Below are 19378 nucleotides of genomic sequence, written 5' to 3' on the forward strand. Positions count from 1 at the left end.
AGGAGGAGAGAGGGGGGGGGTGTGTGGGTAACGGCCTTCAGAGGGAGGGGGACGGGGTGTGGGTACCGGCATTGAGGGGGGGGGGGGAGACCCGGCGTTGAGGGGGGGGGGGGGAGACCCGGCGTTGAGAGGGGGGGGGACCCGGCGTTGAGAGGGGGGGGACCCGGCGTTGAGAGGGGGGGGACCCGGCGTTGAGAGGGGGGTTTGCGGCGATGAGGGGGGGTTGCGGCGTTGAGGGTGGGGGGTTGCGGCGTTGCGAGAGATGGGGGGGCGGCGTTGGAGGGGGGTAGGGGTGGTGGGAAGGGGGGTAGGGGTGGTGGGGAGGGGGGTGGGGTGGTGGGGAGGGGGGTAGGGGTGGTGGGGAGGGGGGTAGGGGTGTTGGAGGGAGGTAGGGGTGGTGGGGGGGGTGGTTGGGGTAGGGGGCAGCGGCGTACAGAGGGGGGGGCGACGGTGCGTTGGCCCCGAGCATCCGTCGCCCCCCCTCTCTGCACGCCGCTGCCCCCAAACCCCCCCCATGCCGCAACCCCCCCCCGTGCCGCAACCCCCCCCGATGCCGCAACCCGCCCCCCCCCGGTGCCGCAACCCCCCCGATGCCGCCGGCGCCAGCTGTTTTCAGAGGCTGCCGGCGGGATTTGCACAGCGCCGGTTTTTGGCCGGTGGGAGATTTAAAAACCCTGCGGGAGCCTGAATAACGCCGCTGCCGGCCGATTCTCCGACCCTGCGTGGGGTCGGAGAATCCCGCCACTGGTCTCCCACATACGCCCACCCATTATTAACCACCCCATCCCCCCCAAGTAACGCCTCTTTGTCATCTGACCCTGAAGTCAAAAATGTAACATGATTAACACAGCATTGTTGAATTAACATAACTATTAACCCTTTATTCTACACAGAAGTGATACTGATAATGTGCAGATTCAACACCTTGGGCGAAATTCTCCGCGGACCGACGTGACGCCCACTTCCGGCGGGAAAAAGCGGTGTGCATGACTCCGGCGTCCGGGCCTTCTTTTAAGCTGGCAATCTCCGTTCCCGGAAGGGCCAGCAGCGGACTGACGCGATAGGCGTCAGTTTCTCCAGCTGCGGAAGTGGCGAGTCCCGGCGTTTGTGTGGTGGGGAGAGAGAGAGACCCAGTGGGGTGGGGGGAGAAGAGCGACCCGGCATGGGGGGGGTGGGGGGAGAAGAGCGACCCGGCATGGGGGGGGGGGGAGAAGAGCGACCCGGCATGGGGGGGGGGGTTGGGGGCAGCGGCGTGCAGAGAGGGGGGGCGACGGATGCCCGGGGGGGGCGACGGATGCCCGGGGCCAACGCACCGTCGCCCCCCCCCCCCTCTGTACGCCGCTACCCCAACCACCCCCCTCACCACCCCTACCTCCCTCCAACGCCCCTACCCCCCTCCCCACCACCCCTCCAACGCCCCGCCCCCCCTACCCCCCTCCAACGCCGCCCCCCCTACCCCCCTCCAACGCCGCCCTCCCCATCTCTCGCAACGCCGCAACCCCCCCCTCTCAACGCCGGGTCAACCCCCCCCTCAACGCCGGTACCCACACCCCGTCCCCCTCCCCCTGAAGGCCGGTACCCACACCCCCCTCCCTCTGAAGGCCGGTACCCACACCCCCCCTCCCTCTGAAGGCCGGTACCCACACCCCCCCTCCCTCTGAAGGCCGGTACCCACACCCCCCCCTCCCTCTGAAGGCCGGTACCCACACCCCCCCCCCCCCTTCCTCCTCCCCCCTTCCTTCCTCCTCCCCCCCTTCCTTCCTCATTAGTGGGGGGGGGGGGTGCGGCGTTAGTGGGGGGTGGGGGGGTGCGGCGTTGGAGGGGGGTAGGGGTGGTGAAGGGGGGGATTGGGGTAGGGGCAGCAGCGTGATCAATGGTTGACGACGTTTTAAAGCAACTGTGACCCATCCGGGCCGGAGAAATCTCAGATCGGAACTGACTGAAACGCGGGCGGTGTAAAAAAATAAGTGACGTACCTGAACTTTGCACGAGGTACTGGGCGTAGCCTGTTGACTTTGGGGCGGGGAAACAGCAATTACGTGTCCTTAATTTGACAGCATCTCCGATCCTCGGCATTCAGGGTCCAGTATCTGCACAGGAATTGTATGGTCAACTGAGATCTGTGTGTGGGGCTCACTCCTTTGGGCAAGTCCAAGATATATCAGGTTTGGATTAAGATATGAAAGATAAATGTGAGGTGGTGATTTCGTGCAGCATTTTTAAAATCAGTGTGAAGACCAATATGTTCAGATGCTGTCTGTCTATTTTTGTTAGTTGCTCCGTCGCTTGTGCGATGTTGAAGCTGCTCCGTTACTCGATGAGAAATAGTTTTGTCTGATTCCCAGATTTGTCTGCTGAAAATGTTTTTCTTCTCCCGAAATTCCTCTCTTTGCATTTTTTTTTTGTTTTGTCAAAAGTCCCTTTCATATATCTCCGGATCTTGCGTACAGATCAGACGCGGCTTATGACCGGACAATATAAGACTGCTGATGGATATCAGCAAGTTTCAGAATACCCTGGACCCTCTATAGATTGAAATAATTAAATGAGAAAAATATTTGGCCAACTGTCGAAATCTAGTGAACAAAGAAATTGGGAGCACTGGATTGTGTCATCTTGTACAATCATTTGACGGAGCAGTTCAGCTCGAACCCTTGAATCATGGAGATGAGGGAAAGGGTCATAGGATTGGGAACTAGGATTGAAATGCTGGGAAAGATGAGTGAGGATGTCATAGAATACTAGAAGTTTCACCCAAAGGGTGAGCCCATGGACTCCGATGGGGATTTGGACCAGCTGTGAGAGATAGAAAACTCATTTTGTTGAAAGTGGTCATTGTTCAAAACGCCCAAGAGGTGGGCAGGGTGATCGAGGGAGTTTTGAAAAACAAAGAGTTACATTTGAAATGAAAATGAAATTTAAAGCAACACTGAGCTTTCAGATACCTATTCACACCAAGATTTAGGAAAATGTGGTCAGAAGGGACCTTTGCAGCATCACTTTTGATGAATATAAGGCTAAATATTCTGTGGTTATTTGTGTGCAACTGGAGCAGATGCAAAGTTAAACACTAGTATCTCTGGAGTTTCTTCACTTCACCATTAACTTTGTGAATATGGGTTGTTGGCTGCCCCATAATTAAATTACATTGAGCAGTGTGAAGCTGCTGCATCTGTGTGATAATATCACCTTTGGCTGGCAATCACTTGCTAATGAGTATGATTGTCCACCTAAGAAAATCCACGTCACTGGTCATAGGTTCTGTGGGTCAACATGCAGCTTATCCTAGAGCTGCATCTCTGACCACACTTACAAGTGTTTGCAGGAGGTGGGATAGGTAATTGGACTCTAGATCACTGGTATTCCTTTCTCAGGGTTCCTTATCTGGGTGTCCTCACAGAATTGTGTTCCTCTAAGTTTATTTTCTTCTGAGAAAAGGTCTCCCATACATTGATGCTATGTTGCATTTCTTGAGGTAAGCCTTCAATGTGTCTGTGAAGAGCTTCCTTTTGTCTTGTGTTTGGGAGCCTTCCTTGAGCTATGCAAAGATTTGCTTTAGCAGTTGGGACTCTTGCACATGGCTCACCAGGGGAGTTGGTTTTGGATGATCATGGTCACAATGCTGATGTTCTTCCCTTCATCAAGGATGCTGATGTCAGTATGTCTGTCCCTTGGCTGATGAGGAGAATCAATCTCTGACCATGTTGATGGTACCTCTCCTGGATCTTGGAGGTGGCATCTGCATATAGTCAAGTCTCTGAGCCATGTCGAAGAGTTGGGAGGATGACTGACTGCCTTGTACATGAGGATCTTGGTAACAGCATAGATGTTGCGGTCATTGAAGATTCTTGTCCTTGGGTGTTCAAAGGTGGCCATCTCCCAGGGTTTAACTTGCAACAAGTGAAGTCCATGCAAACTCGTGCAAAACACCGTGGCTGGAGGTTTTCCTCTGGGCTCATTAGTAGATTCATGCAGGATTTGCCATCCTCGGGTTTCCTCCCTAAAATGGGCTCTCCATCCTGATCAGAGTATACAAAAAGTCCGCTTAAATACGGGAGTACGATTTCTAGCACTGAAATGTGCAAAAGGAGAGCTGGTTGGCAAGCCGCCTCCTAAAACGCTTCATTTGGGTTCCTTGGCGATGGGGCCCCGCCCCCTCTCTGCTTTGCACACAGCGCATGATAGTGATCCTGACCTTTGCGCGTTCTCAACATGAGGTATCCAGTTGCACGTATTGGTTTCCTTGGCGACAGGGCCCCGCACAGATGCCCCACGCACTAACAGCACACGCATGTCGGGTGATCCTAACCTTCGTGCGGTCTCACATGAGGCATCAAGGTGCCTGTATTGAGATACAAATATCACATTGAGGGTGGACTACAGTAGCAACCCACTAGATCATCTACATCAAAGGCCTCTAGCATTGGGAATTGCACAGGGTGATACAGTGATGCAATTTGTAAATGTTTCCAGCTTAATAATTTAAAAACACGGAGCAATGGGTAATTTAAACCCTGCTGCATTTGTTCTCTGAGCAGTATTAGTGCCTTACATTACCATTTCCAGCTGCTTCTGTTTTGACTTTGTCAAGTGAGGAGGAAGCTAGCCACAGCAGGGCTGTTTGTATAGGAGTTACCAGTAGGCCTCAATTCAATCCTGTTAGTCTCTTGTACTGATGGCATAACTTGACTTAAGTAGCGATCATGACTTTGGTGCTAAATCTAGAAAACAGACTTTCGAGAAGGACTACACATCGAGATGGTCCTTTTTATTATACAATTAAGGACACTCTGTGATGTAATGTCTGCTCATTGGACTTCAGCATCGCTCACCAGTCACATGTGATCCAATAAACATCATGCTGAAGTAGTTAATTAATGCCAATTTAGGAGCCTCCTCTCTCCAGCCAGTACAACCAATCAACACACAGGACAGAACACAACCAATCACCAGACAGAACACTAGAGGGGGGTTTTCAACTATAAAACACACACGGCATCAGCATTCTGCCTCTTTCCACTGGTGACAACTGTAGTGACAGTCGGTGTAGATATCAGTTAGCACCTTCTACACGTGACTCAGAGCTAGTCTGGTCTAGTTAGTTATAGTTGGCACACTTAGATTAGTAGAATGTCAACCCACAGCAAGCTGTGTGCACTGCTAACAAGTTCAATAAAATGTATTGAGCTAACGTCTAAGTTTGGAGTCTGCTTTCCAGTACAACTGCATCCAGTTGCAGTCCATGTTACCCCAGAGTGAATAACACGACATAGTATCTGAGTGATTCAGTGACAACCAGCAAGTGCCTTCCAGTGGCATGGAGAAGATCCAGGCTCCTCCACAGCTACGGATCTCCGGCACACTCAGCACCAACTGGCGGACCTTCAAGCAGAGGTTCCGTCTCTACAGTGGGGCCTCGAGGATGCGTCCGATGCCAGTAAAATCGCGCTGCTCATATCAACTGCGGGGGACCAAGCCATCCAGATTTTCAACTCGCTCACCTTTGCCGACGGTGAGGACAAGACCAAATTCAAGACGTTGTAGCTAAATTCAACAGTCACTGTGATGTCGAAACAAACGAGAGCTTTGAGCGCTGTCTTCCAGCAATGCCTTCAGGGTAAGGATGAACCTTTCCAATCCTTCATAACTCATCTGTGTTTAGCACAGTTCTGCAACTATAGTGACACCACTGATTCCATCATCGGGGATCAGACCGTGTTTGGGGTCCACTCCGACGCTTTGCGGGAGCAGCTCAAAATTAAAAACATGATCCTGCCAGTCACAATCGAGACGTGCAAGTGCATGAACAGGCAAAGTTGGTACTCCCATTTCAAATCGGCAGAACATGAACAACTTGCCTCCCACGAGGCAGTGTGCACAGGCCATCGCCCGGATGCGGAGCATCAGTGTCGATGAAGGCGACCATTTTGCATGCTTTTCCCGGGGTGTCACACATGCGCACCACGAACGGGAGAACAAAGCAGCCGAAGACCAAACTCCGCAGGTACTAACATTGGCTAACCGCACTGCGCATGTGTGACGACGCATGGAGCGTGCCAACGTCATGACGTGCCCGATCTGCAGCACCGCCCACTTAAAGCAGCAATGCCCTGCAAAAGGCAGGCGATGTTTAAATTGTGGGAAGCCTGGACATTATGCAGACTTGTGTAGGTCTGCACCACAAGTCAAGGGCCAGCGATCCCATTTCCAACACAAGCGCGTTCGATGTGTACAGCAAGGGCTACGGTATTCTGCGGACGAATGGCGTGTTGTCATACATGTTAACCAATGCAGCACCCAGTTCAAGCTGGACACTGGTGCTTCAGCCAATCTCATCACTCAAGCAGATTTTGACCTATTAAAAAGCAACCCAAAATTCTTCCGCCAGCCTGCCAGCTCCTTGATAATGGCAATGCCATAATTGCATTAAGATCTTGTCATCGGTATTTCTCCAAGACCATCAATCATTGCCACACTGCGATTCAATGGTCCAGCCTGATAAAGCATCCCTGCTTGGTGCCCATGCATGCAAGCTACTCTACCTCGTACAGCGAGTCCATGCCATGTCCTCTGCCAATGTGGATCTTCAGGCTGACATTGATGACATCCTGGCGCAACACCCAGATGTGTTTAGTGGAATGGTTACGCTGCCATACTGCTACAAGATCTTACTCAGGCCTGATGCCATGCCTGTGATCCATGCACCACATCGGGTGCCGGCTCCTCTGAAGGAACGTTTAAAGGCACAGCTACAGGAGCTCCAAGACCAGGGCATAATCTCTAAAGTGATGGAACCGACTGACTGGGTCAGCTCGATGGTCTGTGTGAAGAAGCCATCAGGAGAGTTGCGGATATGCATTGATCCCAAAGATCTTACCGGAACATAATGTGGGAACACTACCTGATCCCAAAGCGGGAGGAACTGACCAGTGAGATGGTGCACGGCAAATTCTTCACGAAGCTAGATGCTTCGCGTGGTTTCTGGGAGATACAACTGAACGGGTCCAGCAGGAAGCTCTGCACGTTCAATACACCTTTCAGAAGGTACTGTTATAACCACATGTCGTTCGGCATTGTTTCAGCCTCTGAAATCTTCCACAGGATCATGGAGGGCATCGAGGGTGTGCGTGTCTATGTAGATGATGTAATCATATGGCCCACGGCCCCTGAGGAACACTTATCGCGTCTCAAACAAGTCTTTCGACGTGTCCATGCAAACGGCCTCCAATTGAACAACGCCAGGTGCTCCTTTGGCATGTCATCCATCAAGTTCTTGGGCAATCCGATATCCCCAACAGTGTCCAACCAGATTCTAACAAAGTCAAGGCCATTAACGCCATTAAGACCCCGGAAGACGCAAAGGCAGTACTCCGCTTCCTCAGTATGGTAACTTTCTTGGAAGTTCATTCCCAACCTGGCATCACACACCATGGCTCTCAGGCATCTGGTGAAGAAGTCCAGTGGCTACCCACACATCAAGCAGAGTGGCTCGAGCTAAAGGCAAAGCTCCCAACTGCTCCAGTACTAGCATTTTTTGACCCAGACAGGGAGACAAATCTCCACAGACGCAAGCCAGGACGGCATTGGTGCAGTGCTGCTCCAGAAGGCCGATTCCTCTTCCTGGGCTCCAGTGGCATATGCGTCAAGGGCCATGATTCCTACTGAACAAGAGTATGCCCAGATAGAGTGCCTGGGCCTCCTAACTGGTATTGTAAAGTTCCATGACTATGTTCCATGACTACGTCTACAGTCTACCAACCTTCACAGTGGAGACTGACCACAGACCCTTGGTCCATATCATTCATAAGGACTTGAATGACATGACGCCAAGGCTTCAGCGCATTCTCCTTCGACTCCGCAGGTACAATTTCGAGTTAATATACACACCAGGCAAGGAGCTAATAATTGCGGATGCCCTGTCATGCTCCATCACCTCTCCCTGGTGAACAGGTTGACTTCATCCACCAAATTGAGGCACAGATGCAACTGTGTGCCAGCAACCTCCCGGCCTCGGATGAAATCCTCCTCAAGCTAGATCGTATAGTTATTCCTCGCAGTCTGCAGAGCTTAGTGCTCAAACAAATCCACGAGGGACACCTCATTGTCAAAACGTGTAGGCGCAGAGCCCAGCAAGCTGACTATTGGCCTGGAATCAACCAGGACATATCCAACATGGTCCTCAATTGTGCGACTTGCCTGCGCAGGCGAAGGAAACACTCCAGCACCACGAGATCATGACCTCCCTCCGTGGTCCAAGTTTGGAATCTATCCTTTTCACGCCAATGGGCGTGACTATGTGCTCATCATAGATTACTTCTCAAGTTACCCAGAAGTTGTGAAGCTGTCAGACCTCCCATCAAAGACAGTCATCAAGGCTTGCAAGGCGACATTTGCCAGGCATGGTATTCCACTCACGGTCATGAGTGACAATGGTCCCTGCTTCCACAGCCAAGAGTGGTCCAATTTTGCCAAGTCAGACCAATTCAAACACACTACCTCCCACACTACCCGCAGTCCAATGGGAAGGTTGGGAAAGGGGTCCACATAATGAAGCTACTGCTCTGCAAGGCTGCGGACACTGCTTCTGACTTCAACCTTGTGCTGTTGACGTACAGAGCAACCCCTCTGTCCACCAGTATGTCTCCGGCTCAACTCCTCATGACTAGAGACCTGCGAACAACTGTTCCGGCCATACACGTACCAGACCGGGATCACCTACCAGTGCTGCAAAAGGTGCAGCAACTCTGGAACCGGCAAAAGCTGGCGTACGATGCTCCTGCTGTTGTTCGACAGGCTGCTTTATCGTTCGTATGGCTGATGGCTCAATTGCCGGGCACTATGCAAAATTGCCTGCCCACCACCAAATCTCACCTTTCCAGATGTTATGCCTCCTCCGGACATTTCTCACCACGAGGCCACCAATCCCGCCTGTCAAGGCGCCGTCATCCACACCTCCACCTCTCGGGTGGTCAGCAAGGATCCAACACCAGCCCCAAAGATTGGACTTATAGACATTTATCTTGTACATATTGTTCTGTATCTGCACGCTAGACACCTTTTGTACATATTCATTCACTCGCCATTAACTGTAAATAGTTATATCTGTACATACAGTTGCATATGCTCTAAGCAACCGACAAAACTTTTTTTAAAAGGGGGGATATCATGATATGCGCATAATGAGATAGACACCCAGTACAGCCAATCAACACACAGGACAGAACACAACCAATCGCCAGACAGAACACTAGAAGGTGGTCTCCCACTATAAAATACACGAAACATCAACACTCTGCCTCTTTCCACTGGCGACAACTGTAACGACAGTCAGGGTGTATATATCAGTTAGCACCTTCGACATATGGCTCAGCTAGTCTGGTCTAGTTAGTTACAGTTGGCACACTTAGATTAGTAGAATGTCAACCCACAGCAAGCTGTGTGCCCTGCTACAGAAGTTCAATAAAACGTATTGAACTAACGTCTAGTTTTGTGTCTACTTTCCAGTACAACTGCATCCAGTGCAGTCTGTTACCCCAGGGTGAATAACAACAGTGTGGAGGAACAACTGTTCGGTTCTGTGACGCAGATGTGAACGGGGCGATCAGTGTGCTACTTGAAACAGCGAAAGAGATCAAGCGGCAAAAACATAAATGTTTTAAGGAAAACAACATTCCTTGCAAAACCGTGAAATTTCTGCAGACAGCACGGCAATGATGATGGGAGTCCACAATTGTGTGGCTTTGTTTTCTGTTGAACGAAAACGCTGATATTTTCATTCTTGGATGTCCATGCCACCTTTCTTGATCTGACTGCAGAGAAAGGGGCAAGTCAGTTGCTATTCTCTCCAGTGGACCTGCTTGTACCAGTCTATTACCTTGAAGTCTAGCAGGCATGTGTCCCTCAATCAACATCGTAAATCAGATTATCTGTACATTATTGCATTGTTGTTTGTTGTAGCTTGCTGTTTCCCCAGCAACAGTCAATGTGTTGAGATACCCAGTGGCTGTGAAAGAGGCTATATAAATGCAAGCTTTCCTTTCTCTAATTGTAACCTAATGTTGTTAATTCATGGTAATGTATTGAAATGAAAGAACATTAACAAAGGTGTTGGTCTCTGTATGGGGGGTGTCTGGGGCTGCAGGGAGGGTCTCTGTGGATGTGGGGTGGGGGTTGCAGGGAGGATGAGCTATCTACAGTATTTGCCCTTATGATGTTTATGAATTGAGAGTTGAACATGAAACCTTATTCAGTTACAGAGTGAAAATCGGCAGAAATGTTGGGGAAAGTGGGAGTTGCTGCAGCAACTGGAGCAGTAACTGCAGGTAAGCCCTGTTGAGCATGAAGTGATGGGCAACAAAAATCCTGGGGAGGGTGCTACTAAAGTGCATCTACAAATTGTGACATGTGCAATAGTTTTATAGATCCCTTTTGCATTGGTAGCCTGAGGATATCCTCTTTATAATATTTTATTGTCACAAGTAGGCTTACATTAACACTGCAATGAAGTTAGTGAAAATCTCCCAGTCGCCACATTCCGGCGCCTGTTCAGGTACACCGAGGGAGAATTCAGAATGTCCAAATTACCTAACAGCACGTCTTTCGGGACTTGTGGGAGGAAACCGGAACACCCGGAGGAAAACCACGGAGACACAGGGAGAACGTGCAGACTCCTCACAGACAGTAACCCGAGCCGGGAATCGAACGTACCACCCTGGAGCTGTGAAGCAATAATGCTGTCCACTTGTGCTTCCCTCTGAGTCTGAAGGTTTTGTTCAACAGAGACTTGAACTAATAGCCTTGGCTGAAAAGTTTTTGCAGGACCTGAGGAGTGTGGGGAATTGCCAGGAATGTTGTGCTGTTAAAGCAAGGTGCATGGAATAATCTGCTCTCAGTCACTCATTGGTCCAAATAGGGGGCAAAACAACTGACTTTCTGAGGTGAGAAATGTGTCCTTGACGTCAAGGCAAAATTTGCCCAGTGTGTTGGGGCCCAAGCAAAATTGGAATCAGCTGGGAGGGGGGTGGAAATTACCCAGTGCCTGGAATTCTAACTAGAAGGAAGCAAGGTGGCTGTTGGGAGGTCAATCATCGCACTCTCTGATATTGCTGTAGCAGTTCACCAGGCTGCTTCATCAATGACCTTTCCCAAAGTTGGAATGTTTTGTTATTTCCATGTTGGTTCCTCAGATAATGAAATAATTTGTGCCAGCAAGACCTGGGCAACATCCAGACTTTGGCTGATAACTGGCAAATAATACTGATGCCAGACAATGGACAGTGATTATTTCTTTTTTTTAATAAATTTAGATTATCCAATTAAGGGGCAATTTAGCGTGGCCAATCCACCTACTCTGCACATTTTTGGGTTGTGGGGGCGAAACCCACACAGACACGGGGAGAATGTACAAACTCCACACAGACAGTGACCCAGAGCCGGGATCGAACCTGGGACCTCAGCGCCGTGAGGCGGTTGTGCTAACCACTAGGCCACCGTGCTGCCCGGCAGTGATTATTTCTAACAAAACGTCTAACCACCCCCTTGCCATTCAGTAGCATTTACCATCACTGAATCCCCAGCCTCAATATTCTGCGGTTCACCATTAACCAGAAACTTAACAGGACATGCCATATAAATACTGTGGCTCAAACACAACTGGGATTTGCTGAAACTGAACCTCCCGAGGAGGATTCGGTGGAATCTTCAGCTTGAGTAAAGCTCCTTCCACCTTGCTCTTTATTTTTTTCCTCGAGCTTTTTCTGGAGACTTTTCTCCACGTCTGTAGCTTTGGCCATCAGCAAGGCCAGAAATTCCTGATTGAAGCAATGGCCAGAAAAGTTCATTCTAGTTTGGAGGGGTCAAAACAAGCCTGCGAACACAAGGCCAACTCCTTCACAAAAGCAAAGAAAAGTATTCGGGTAATAATGCATGCTTTCTTCTTGTAATAAATTGTTTCTTTAAAGCCTAATTTTGTCTCACCAGAATCTCTGTATAAAATACTCAATGAACCCAACTCTTGTTTTCTTTCCCAGACCCTTTTTAATATTCAAGAATATTCCAATCTTGATAAAGATTATTTAGAATTGGGAGAAAGGTAAAACTCCTGGGGTGGGGCTAAGTTTGAATCACTGAATCTCACAACCAGCTTGCAAAATAAGACCAATGCATCTCACAAGCCACTTCTATTCTATTACAGACTGGGATGAAATCCATCAATACCTGAGTCTGAGCAGCCCACAGTGCCAATAATCTTTGCAGTACCACCACCTTGGTGATTACAATTTTCCTGGTCTGCCCTTCCATTGCCTGATGTGTAACTATTTCTGGAATGATACTCGTATGCAATCCATTTATCTGTCACATCCTTATTTTACATTATGGCATGCCAAGAAGACATGAAAGAAAAAACTATATTTCCATGCAAGTTTCAGCGGTGCAGTGGATGAATGAGTAGACCTGAGTGGAGTGCTCTTTCGGAGGGTTGGTGCAGACTCTTGGCCTCCTTTTGGACATTCAAGTGCACCTCTACTAGAATTCCAGGCATGCCACTATGAATTTCACTGATATTATAAAAGGCTGTTAGAGAATTGTGACATTATACTGTTGTTTATTTCAGGCTTTCAGCAATATTGTTAAATTGCCTGAGTGAGACTAGGTGAAAACAGTATTAATTGAATCCCTGGTGTTTAAATATACAGACACTTAATGAGGGGAGTGCCATGTTTAAATTTTTGTCTTTCAGCTGGTGCTATCGTTGCTGCTCCAGTGGTTCTGGGAGTAGTAGGATTTACCACTGTTGGGATAGCAAGCGGCTCCATTGCAGCAAGTATGATGTCTTCAGCAGCTATTGCCAATGGAGGAGGTGTAGCAGCTGGAAGTCTGGTGGCTCTCCTTCAATCTGCCGGTAAAGTTCAGGAACGGCCATTTGTTTAAAGCCTCTCTGATAATGTTTGACTTTCTAACATTCATGAGAGTGCAGAATAATTTTTATATTGCACCATTGCCTTGAACCTGATCTGTTATGTTTTAACATCAACAATTGACTAATGATATGTTGGTCTTTTTGTGGATGCAAAAGAAAAATCGAGGGCGGGATTCTCCGTCCCTGTGCGGTGCAATCCCGGCATTCTCTGTCTCGCCAGCCGGCCAATGGGGGCTGGATTCTCCATTTATTGAGACCATGTCCCCACGCCGGCATATAAACGGTGGAGTTTTACTCCTGAAATTCCTGCAAAAAAATTAAACTAATTCCATGCCCTGCAAGGACCCGGAGTGAATCTCGCAGCTTTTGTTGAAGATATGGGCTCCCACACTTCCAGGTCAAAGGCCACGCATGCGCACGGCGGCGGCTTTCAGCAGACTCGGAGCGCAGAGCCAGACTGAAGAAAGAGACCCCCCCCCCCTCCCCAATTGGCCACGCACCTGACCCTCAAACCCTGCACATTAAATCCCAGGCTGCCAACAAGGTCCCCCCTGGTCTCCGATCCACCCGGAGTCCGCAGACACCACGCGAGCATCCCGACCGGCAATAGGTGGTTAGCTCCACGCTGTCGGAACTAGGCCGGTCAGGAGCGGAGGATTGCTGAGTGGGCCTCTGGCAATGGCCCCCTGGCGGCGCGGCGTACTCAGCGGTGACGCCGATTTTCAGTTCCCGGAGAATCGCCGAACTGACGCCGGGCCCGATTACGGCATCAAACTGGATTCTCCGCCCCAGCACCAGCCGCAATTTCGTCGTCGGGCTGCAGAGAATCCAGCCCGGGGTTTCCCGTTGTCGGCAGCCCCACTCCGTTGGGAAATCCCCAGGCTGCCAAAGTAATGGAGAATCCATTCTATAGTATGGATTCTGTCTTTCCCTGGGATGCTGTTTAACCATAGAATCATAGATGTGACAGTGCAGAAGGAGGTCATTTGGCCCATTGAATCTGCACCAGCCCTTGGAAAGAGCACCTCACCCAAGCCCACAGCTCCACCCTATCCCCGTAACCCATCCCAATCTTTTTGGACTCTAAGGACAATTTAGCATGGCCAATCCACCTAACCTGCACATCTTTGGACTATGGGAGGAAATCTGAGTGCTTGGAGCAAGCCCACGCAGACATGGAGAAAGTGCAAACTCTGCACAGACAATGGCCAAGCTGGGAATCGAATCTGGGATCCTGGAGCTGAGAAGCAACTATGCTAACCACTGTGCTACCATGCCCCCTACGGTTTAGTTCTGGATTATGAGAAATGTTAATTGGTCTCATAGTGTGCAATTAATTGGTCTCATAGTGTGCCATAAATTCACTGTTATATTTTCCTTTCTTTTCTCTTAAGGAGCTGTTGGGTTGTCAGCCGGAGCCAAAGTTGTTCTGGGAATTGGAAGTGCTCTTGTAGGTTCGATCTTCGGCGCTAAAACAGCTGGAAATAAATGAGTGCTTCTTTCATTCTTGGAAGGGAGACAATTTTAACTGAAATTTAATAAAATGCTCGACATGATTTAATTTAATTTTGGTTTTTCTCTTTTTTTATATTGAGGTAGATGGTTTTATTAAATTTTGTTCCAGGGTGTTGCCCCAGCGACCGTGAAAGGACAGCGATATATTTCCAAGACTAAGTGGTGATTCACTGGGAGGGGAATCTCCAGGTGGTGGGGTTCCCAGGTAGCTGCTGCTCTTGTCCTTCTGGATGGTAGTACCCCAGGGTTTGGAAGGTGCTGTCTGAGGAACCTTGGTGCGTTACGGTGCATCGTGTAGCCATATCTAATTGACGTAGCGAATATGCAGTTGATAATTTTATTAAGTTTGTTCATCACGATGTGGATGCCACTGGCTACGCCAGCATTTATTATCTAACTCGAATTGACCTGCTGAAGATAGTGGTGAGCCACTGCCCTGAACTGTTGTTGTCCATGTTGTAAGTGTGAGGAACTGAGTTCCAGGCTTTTGACCCAAACGCAGCAACAGTGCAAGAATGGATATATTTCCAAGTCCGGATGGTGGCGTTCCTGGGCATCTGCTGCCCCGAATTGAGTGGTTCAAGTGGAACCCATGGTGTGTCAGGTGGAAGGTTATTGCTGAGCAACTACTGTTTGATAGAACACTGACGACACCTTTCATCGCTTTGCTGATTGAGAATAACCCAATCGTGTGGAAATTGGCTGGGTTGGATTTCCCTGGTTTTTGTGAATAGGATATAGCTAGGCAACATAGTAGATGCCAGTGTTTAGCTGTACTAGAACACCATAGCCAGGGCACAGCTAGTTTTGGAATACAAGTCTTCAGTGCTATTGTTGCCAGGGTCCATGGCCTTTGCAGTATCCAGTACCATCAGCCATTACCTGATTATATTATATTTTATATTATATTATATATTCAAGAGTAAATAAAATTTGGCTGAGCACTGACATCTGTGAAGACGGGGGCCCCCGTGAGGAGGTGAGATCATCTACTTGGCAATTCTGGCTGAAGATGGTTGCATATGTTTCAGTCTTGTGTCTTTTACACGGATATGCTAGACTTCCCTATCATTGAGATGGCTCGGGACATTTCTGGAGTCTCTTCCTTCTATCAGTTGTTTGATTTTTCCAACCACCATTCACAACAGTGACAAACTGCAGAGCTTAGATCTGTTGATTGCTGGATCACTTGGCTCTGTCTATAACATCTTGCTAATACTGTTTGGCATGCAAGTAGACCTGTGTAGCTTCCCCGTATTGACACGTACATCTGGTTTTCTTCCTGTGCTCTTCGCTGAACCAGGAATGATCCCCCACAATTGTGCTCATTGTAGAGTGATGGATATCTTGTGCCACTGACCTCATTGGTGCCTTTTTTTTTACATTGCTTGACCTGTTTTAAATCTCTCCCAGTTAGCACGGGTAGTAGTGCCACACAACAGGAGGATATCCTGTGTAGATGCGACACTGTTGCATCAAAGCCTGGGCATGTCATCGACAGATTCATCTGTGACCGGTAGATTGGAGAAGAGGAACGTAGGGTTTTCCCTCTGTTATGAAACCCAAACTTACCTTGGTTTTCCGGCACCATAGTTCAGGACCTCTAATTCCAGATGGATGTTTGACATTTTGTGCATGCACGCACCAGGGGTGGGCTGTCCATGCGCAGTTCAAAGCTTTCACGTGCTATGGGCCCACTGCAAGAAGGAAAACTGGGAAAAAGCTCAGGTCAGGTAATTGGGTGGTGCATTATTGTCAGCCAGTATCCCAGGGAGAAGGCCCACAATGATGTCCCAGATAGGGGGGCTTGGTAGCATTGGCTGGGGGAAAATGAATTCTGATATTTACAGGTATGGGACTTTCTGCGGAAGCAGGTACCAACCTTCCCACTCCTGCCGCTAAGGGGGATTCAGGATTGGATGTTCTCCAGAGGATGGATAGGGGTGGGGAGCGTCTCGGACATATATAGGGAGCTTATGGGTTCGGAGGAGACCCAAACCGAGGAGCTGAAGCAAAAGTGGGAGGAGGAGCTGTGGGGGGGGGGGGGGGGGGAGGGAGGGAGAGAAGTAGAGGAGGGCCTCTGGGCGTATGCGTTAGGAAGGGTCAATACTACCGCAACATGTGCCAGGCTCAGCCTTATCCAATTTAAGGTTGTTCACCGTGCTCACATGACAGGCCCGGATGAGCAGATTCTTTGGGGTGGAGGACAGGTGTGGGAATTGCACAGCGGGGCCAGCAAACCATGTATATATGTTCTGGGCATGCCCAAAACTGAGGGGATTTTGGCAGGGGTTTGCTGACGCCATGTCCACAGCATTAAATATGAGGTTGGCAATGAGTCTGGAAGTGGCGATTTTTGGGGTATCGCAGGACACGGGAATCCAGGAGGAGAGAGAAGTGGATTTTCTGGCCTTTGCTTCCCTGGTAGCCCGGAGACGTATATTGCTGGCATGGAGGGACTCCAAGCCCCCGAAATCGCAGACCTGGCTTTCAGACATGGCTGGCTTCCTCTGCCTGGAGAAGATTAAGTTCGCCATGAGAGGGTCTCTGCTGGGGTTCGCCCGGAGGTGGCAACCATTCGTCGACTTCCTTGCAGAGAACTAATCGTCAGTGGGGAGGAAGGTGGTTAGGTTAGCGTAGGTTCGGGGGGTGAGTAATGGCAAGACCTGTGGGAGAGGGAGGTGGAATTTGCACTAGGTTTATATTTTTCTTGTTTTATATATATATTTGTTGTTGTTGAAATGCAGAAGAAATACCTCCATAAAACGTTTATTAATACTAATAATAGTTTTCTATTTCTGCTGTACCACACCTGTAGAGTGGGCTGTGTGCTCCCCACACCACAATCTATGTAAAGTTGTGGATCAGATGAACTCCATGATACACTTTGGGTTCTCTAAACCCTGGCCCACAACAAATTGGGGGCTCGTCTGGGATAAAAGTCTATCTATTGGATTGGATTAGTGAATTTAAAGACCGTGAGGGGTGAGCATATTGTGGTTGCTTTTCAGGTGTGGTATTCCAGTTTAAGTGGGGAGTGTGTTGTGGACAATGGCTTTTTCAGAGGCTCTGAATTTTTTAGGGGTGGAGACGGTCACACGCAGTACCTTACGGACAGAGACTAAAAGCAGACTGTTAGCTTTGGCAAACACATTGCAGTTAACATTACCTGACAAAATGTGGAAAGCTGAAGTCATTATGGCAGTGGCTAAGCATTTAAAGTTGCTTGAGCTACAGTTTGACTCATTGGAAATAGCAAAAATTCAGTTGCAAATTAAACAAATGGAACATGAGAAAGAGTTAAAGCAGATGGAATACAAAAGAGAGAGAGAGGAAAAAGGAGAAAAAAATAAAGCAGGTGGAATAAAGTGATGTACCATCAATTGTACGCGAGGCGAGTGATTTACCAAAGTCTGGCTTTAATTGACTAGAACACAGCTCTGCGATCGTCTACAATGGAAAGGGATGACTTCCTGTGGAAAACAAGAGGACGTTCATGAGGTGTCTGATTAGTTGCAGTACAGAGGAGTGAGCGGATAGAGTGCAGGGCATCGGGGATCACCTCTTGCCATCGGGCAATAGGGAGATTTCTGGACCGGAGGGCCAGTAGTATGGTCTTCCAGATGGTACCATTCTCCCGCTCAACCTGTCCGTTACCCCGAGGGTTATAGCTGGTCGTCCTGCTAGAGGCGATACCCCTGTCGAGCAGGAATTGACGCAGCTCGTCGCTCATAAATGAGGACCCCCGATCGCTGTGTATGTACGTGGGGTAGCCGAACAGTGAGAAGATGGAGAGTAGGGCCTTAATGACGGTCGATGTGGTCATGTCGGGACAGGGAATGGCGAAGGGGAAGCGGGAGTGTTCGTCGATAACCGCCAGGAAGTAAATGTTGTGGTTGTTAGAGGGAAGGGGCCCCTTGAAGTCAATGCTAAGACGTTCGAAGGGGCGGGATGCTTTGATCAGGTGTGCGCGCTCGGGGCGGTAGAAGTGCGGTTTGCACTCGGCGCAGATGTGGCAGTCACGGGTTACTGACCTGACTTCCTCGATGGAGTAGGGCAGGTTGCGGGCCTTAATGAAATGGTGTAGGCAGGTCACCCCTGGATGGCAGAGGTCTGCGTGGAGGGAGCGGAGGCGGTCTGTCTGCGCGCTGGCGCAGGTACCGCGGGACAGGGCATCAGGAGGCTCATTGAGCTTCCCAGGACGATACAAGATATCATAGTTGTACGTGGACAACTCGATCCGCCACCGTAAAATCTTGTCATTTTTGATCTTGCCCCTTTGTGCATTATCAAACATGAAGGCTACTGACCGTTGGTCTGTGAGGAGGGTAAACCTCCTGCCGGCCAAATAGTGCCTCCAATGTCGCACGGCTTCGACTATGGCCTGGGCTTCCTTTTCCACAGAGGGGTGGCGGAGTTCGGAAGTCTGGAGAGTTCTGGAGAAGAAGGCCACGGGTCTGCCCGCTTTGTTCAGGGTGGCCGCCAGAGCTACTTCTGATGCGTCGCTCTCGACCTGGAAGGGGAGGGCCTCGTCGATGGCGCGCATCGTGGCCTTTGCGATGTCCGCTTTGATGCGGCTAAAGGCCTGGCAGGCCTCCGTCGACGGCGGGAAGGTCGTGGTTTGCATGAGGGGACGGGCCTTGTCAGCGTAATTGGGAACCCATTGGGCGTAGTATGCGAAGAACCCCAGGCAGCGTTTGAGGGATTTGTGGGTATTGGGGAGAGGGAGTTCCATCAGGGGGCGCATGCGTTCGGGGTCGGGGCCTATCACTCCGTTACGCACTAATGGCTAGGCGGTCGGTGCTAAACACGCATTTATCCTTATTGTACGTGAGGTTAAGGAGTTTTGCGGTTGGAGGAATTTCTGGAGGTTGGCGCCATGGTCCTGCTGGTCGTGGCCGCAGATGGTGACATTATCAAGATACGGGAAGGTAGCCCGTAATC

General features: G+C 49.7%; 1 protein-coding gene across 2 annotated transcripts; it reads left to right on the plus strand.

Moving 5' to 3' along the window:
- The first annotated feature begins 2001 nt into the window (after window positions 1-2001).
- Window positions 2002-14485, plus strand: LOC119977611 (interferon alpha-inducible protein 27-like protein 2A). Of its 2 annotated transcripts, none has more exons than XM_038818745.1 (4): window positions 2002-2165; window positions 10251-10322; window positions 12740-12901; window positions 14314-14485. In XM_038818745.1, the coding sequence occupies exons 2-4, from the start codon at window positions 10274-10276 to the stop codon at window positions 14409-14411; spliced, it is 309 nt and encodes a 102-aa protein (XP_038674673.1). In that variant the 5' UTR covers window positions 2002-2165; window positions 10251-10273; the 3' UTR covers window positions 14412-14485. The 2 variants fall into 2 exon arrangements, with proteins under 2 accessions (XP_038674673.1, XP_038674683.1); XM_038818755.1 differs by having other exon boundaries at window positions 2016-2145.
- Window positions 14486-19378: the final 4893 nt, after the last annotated feature.

Source organism: Scyliorhinus canicula, chromosome 1 (assembly GCF_902713615.1).
Source record: "Scyliorhinus canicula chromosome 1, sScyCan1.1, whole genome shotgun sequence".
Lineage (NCBI taxonomy): Eukaryota > Metazoa > Chordata > Chondrichthyes > Carcharhiniformes > Scyliorhinidae > Scyliorhinus > Scyliorhinus canicula.

Bases quoted from the DNA above. Each gene is read 5' to 3' on its own strand.
- LOC119977611 (XM_038818745.1), top strand. From the start codon at position 10,274: ATGTTGGGGAAAGTGGGAGTTGCTGCAGCAACTGGAGCAGTAACTGCA. The intron at 10,323-12,739 runs GTAAGCCCTGTT...TTTGTCTTTCAG, and splicing joins AACTGGAGCAGTAACTGCAG to CTGGTGCTATCGTTGCTGCT. The intron at 12,902-14,313 runs GTAAAGTTCAGG...TTTTCTCTTAAG, and splicing joins GGCTCTCCTTCAATCTGCCG to GAGCTGTTGGGTTGTCAGCC.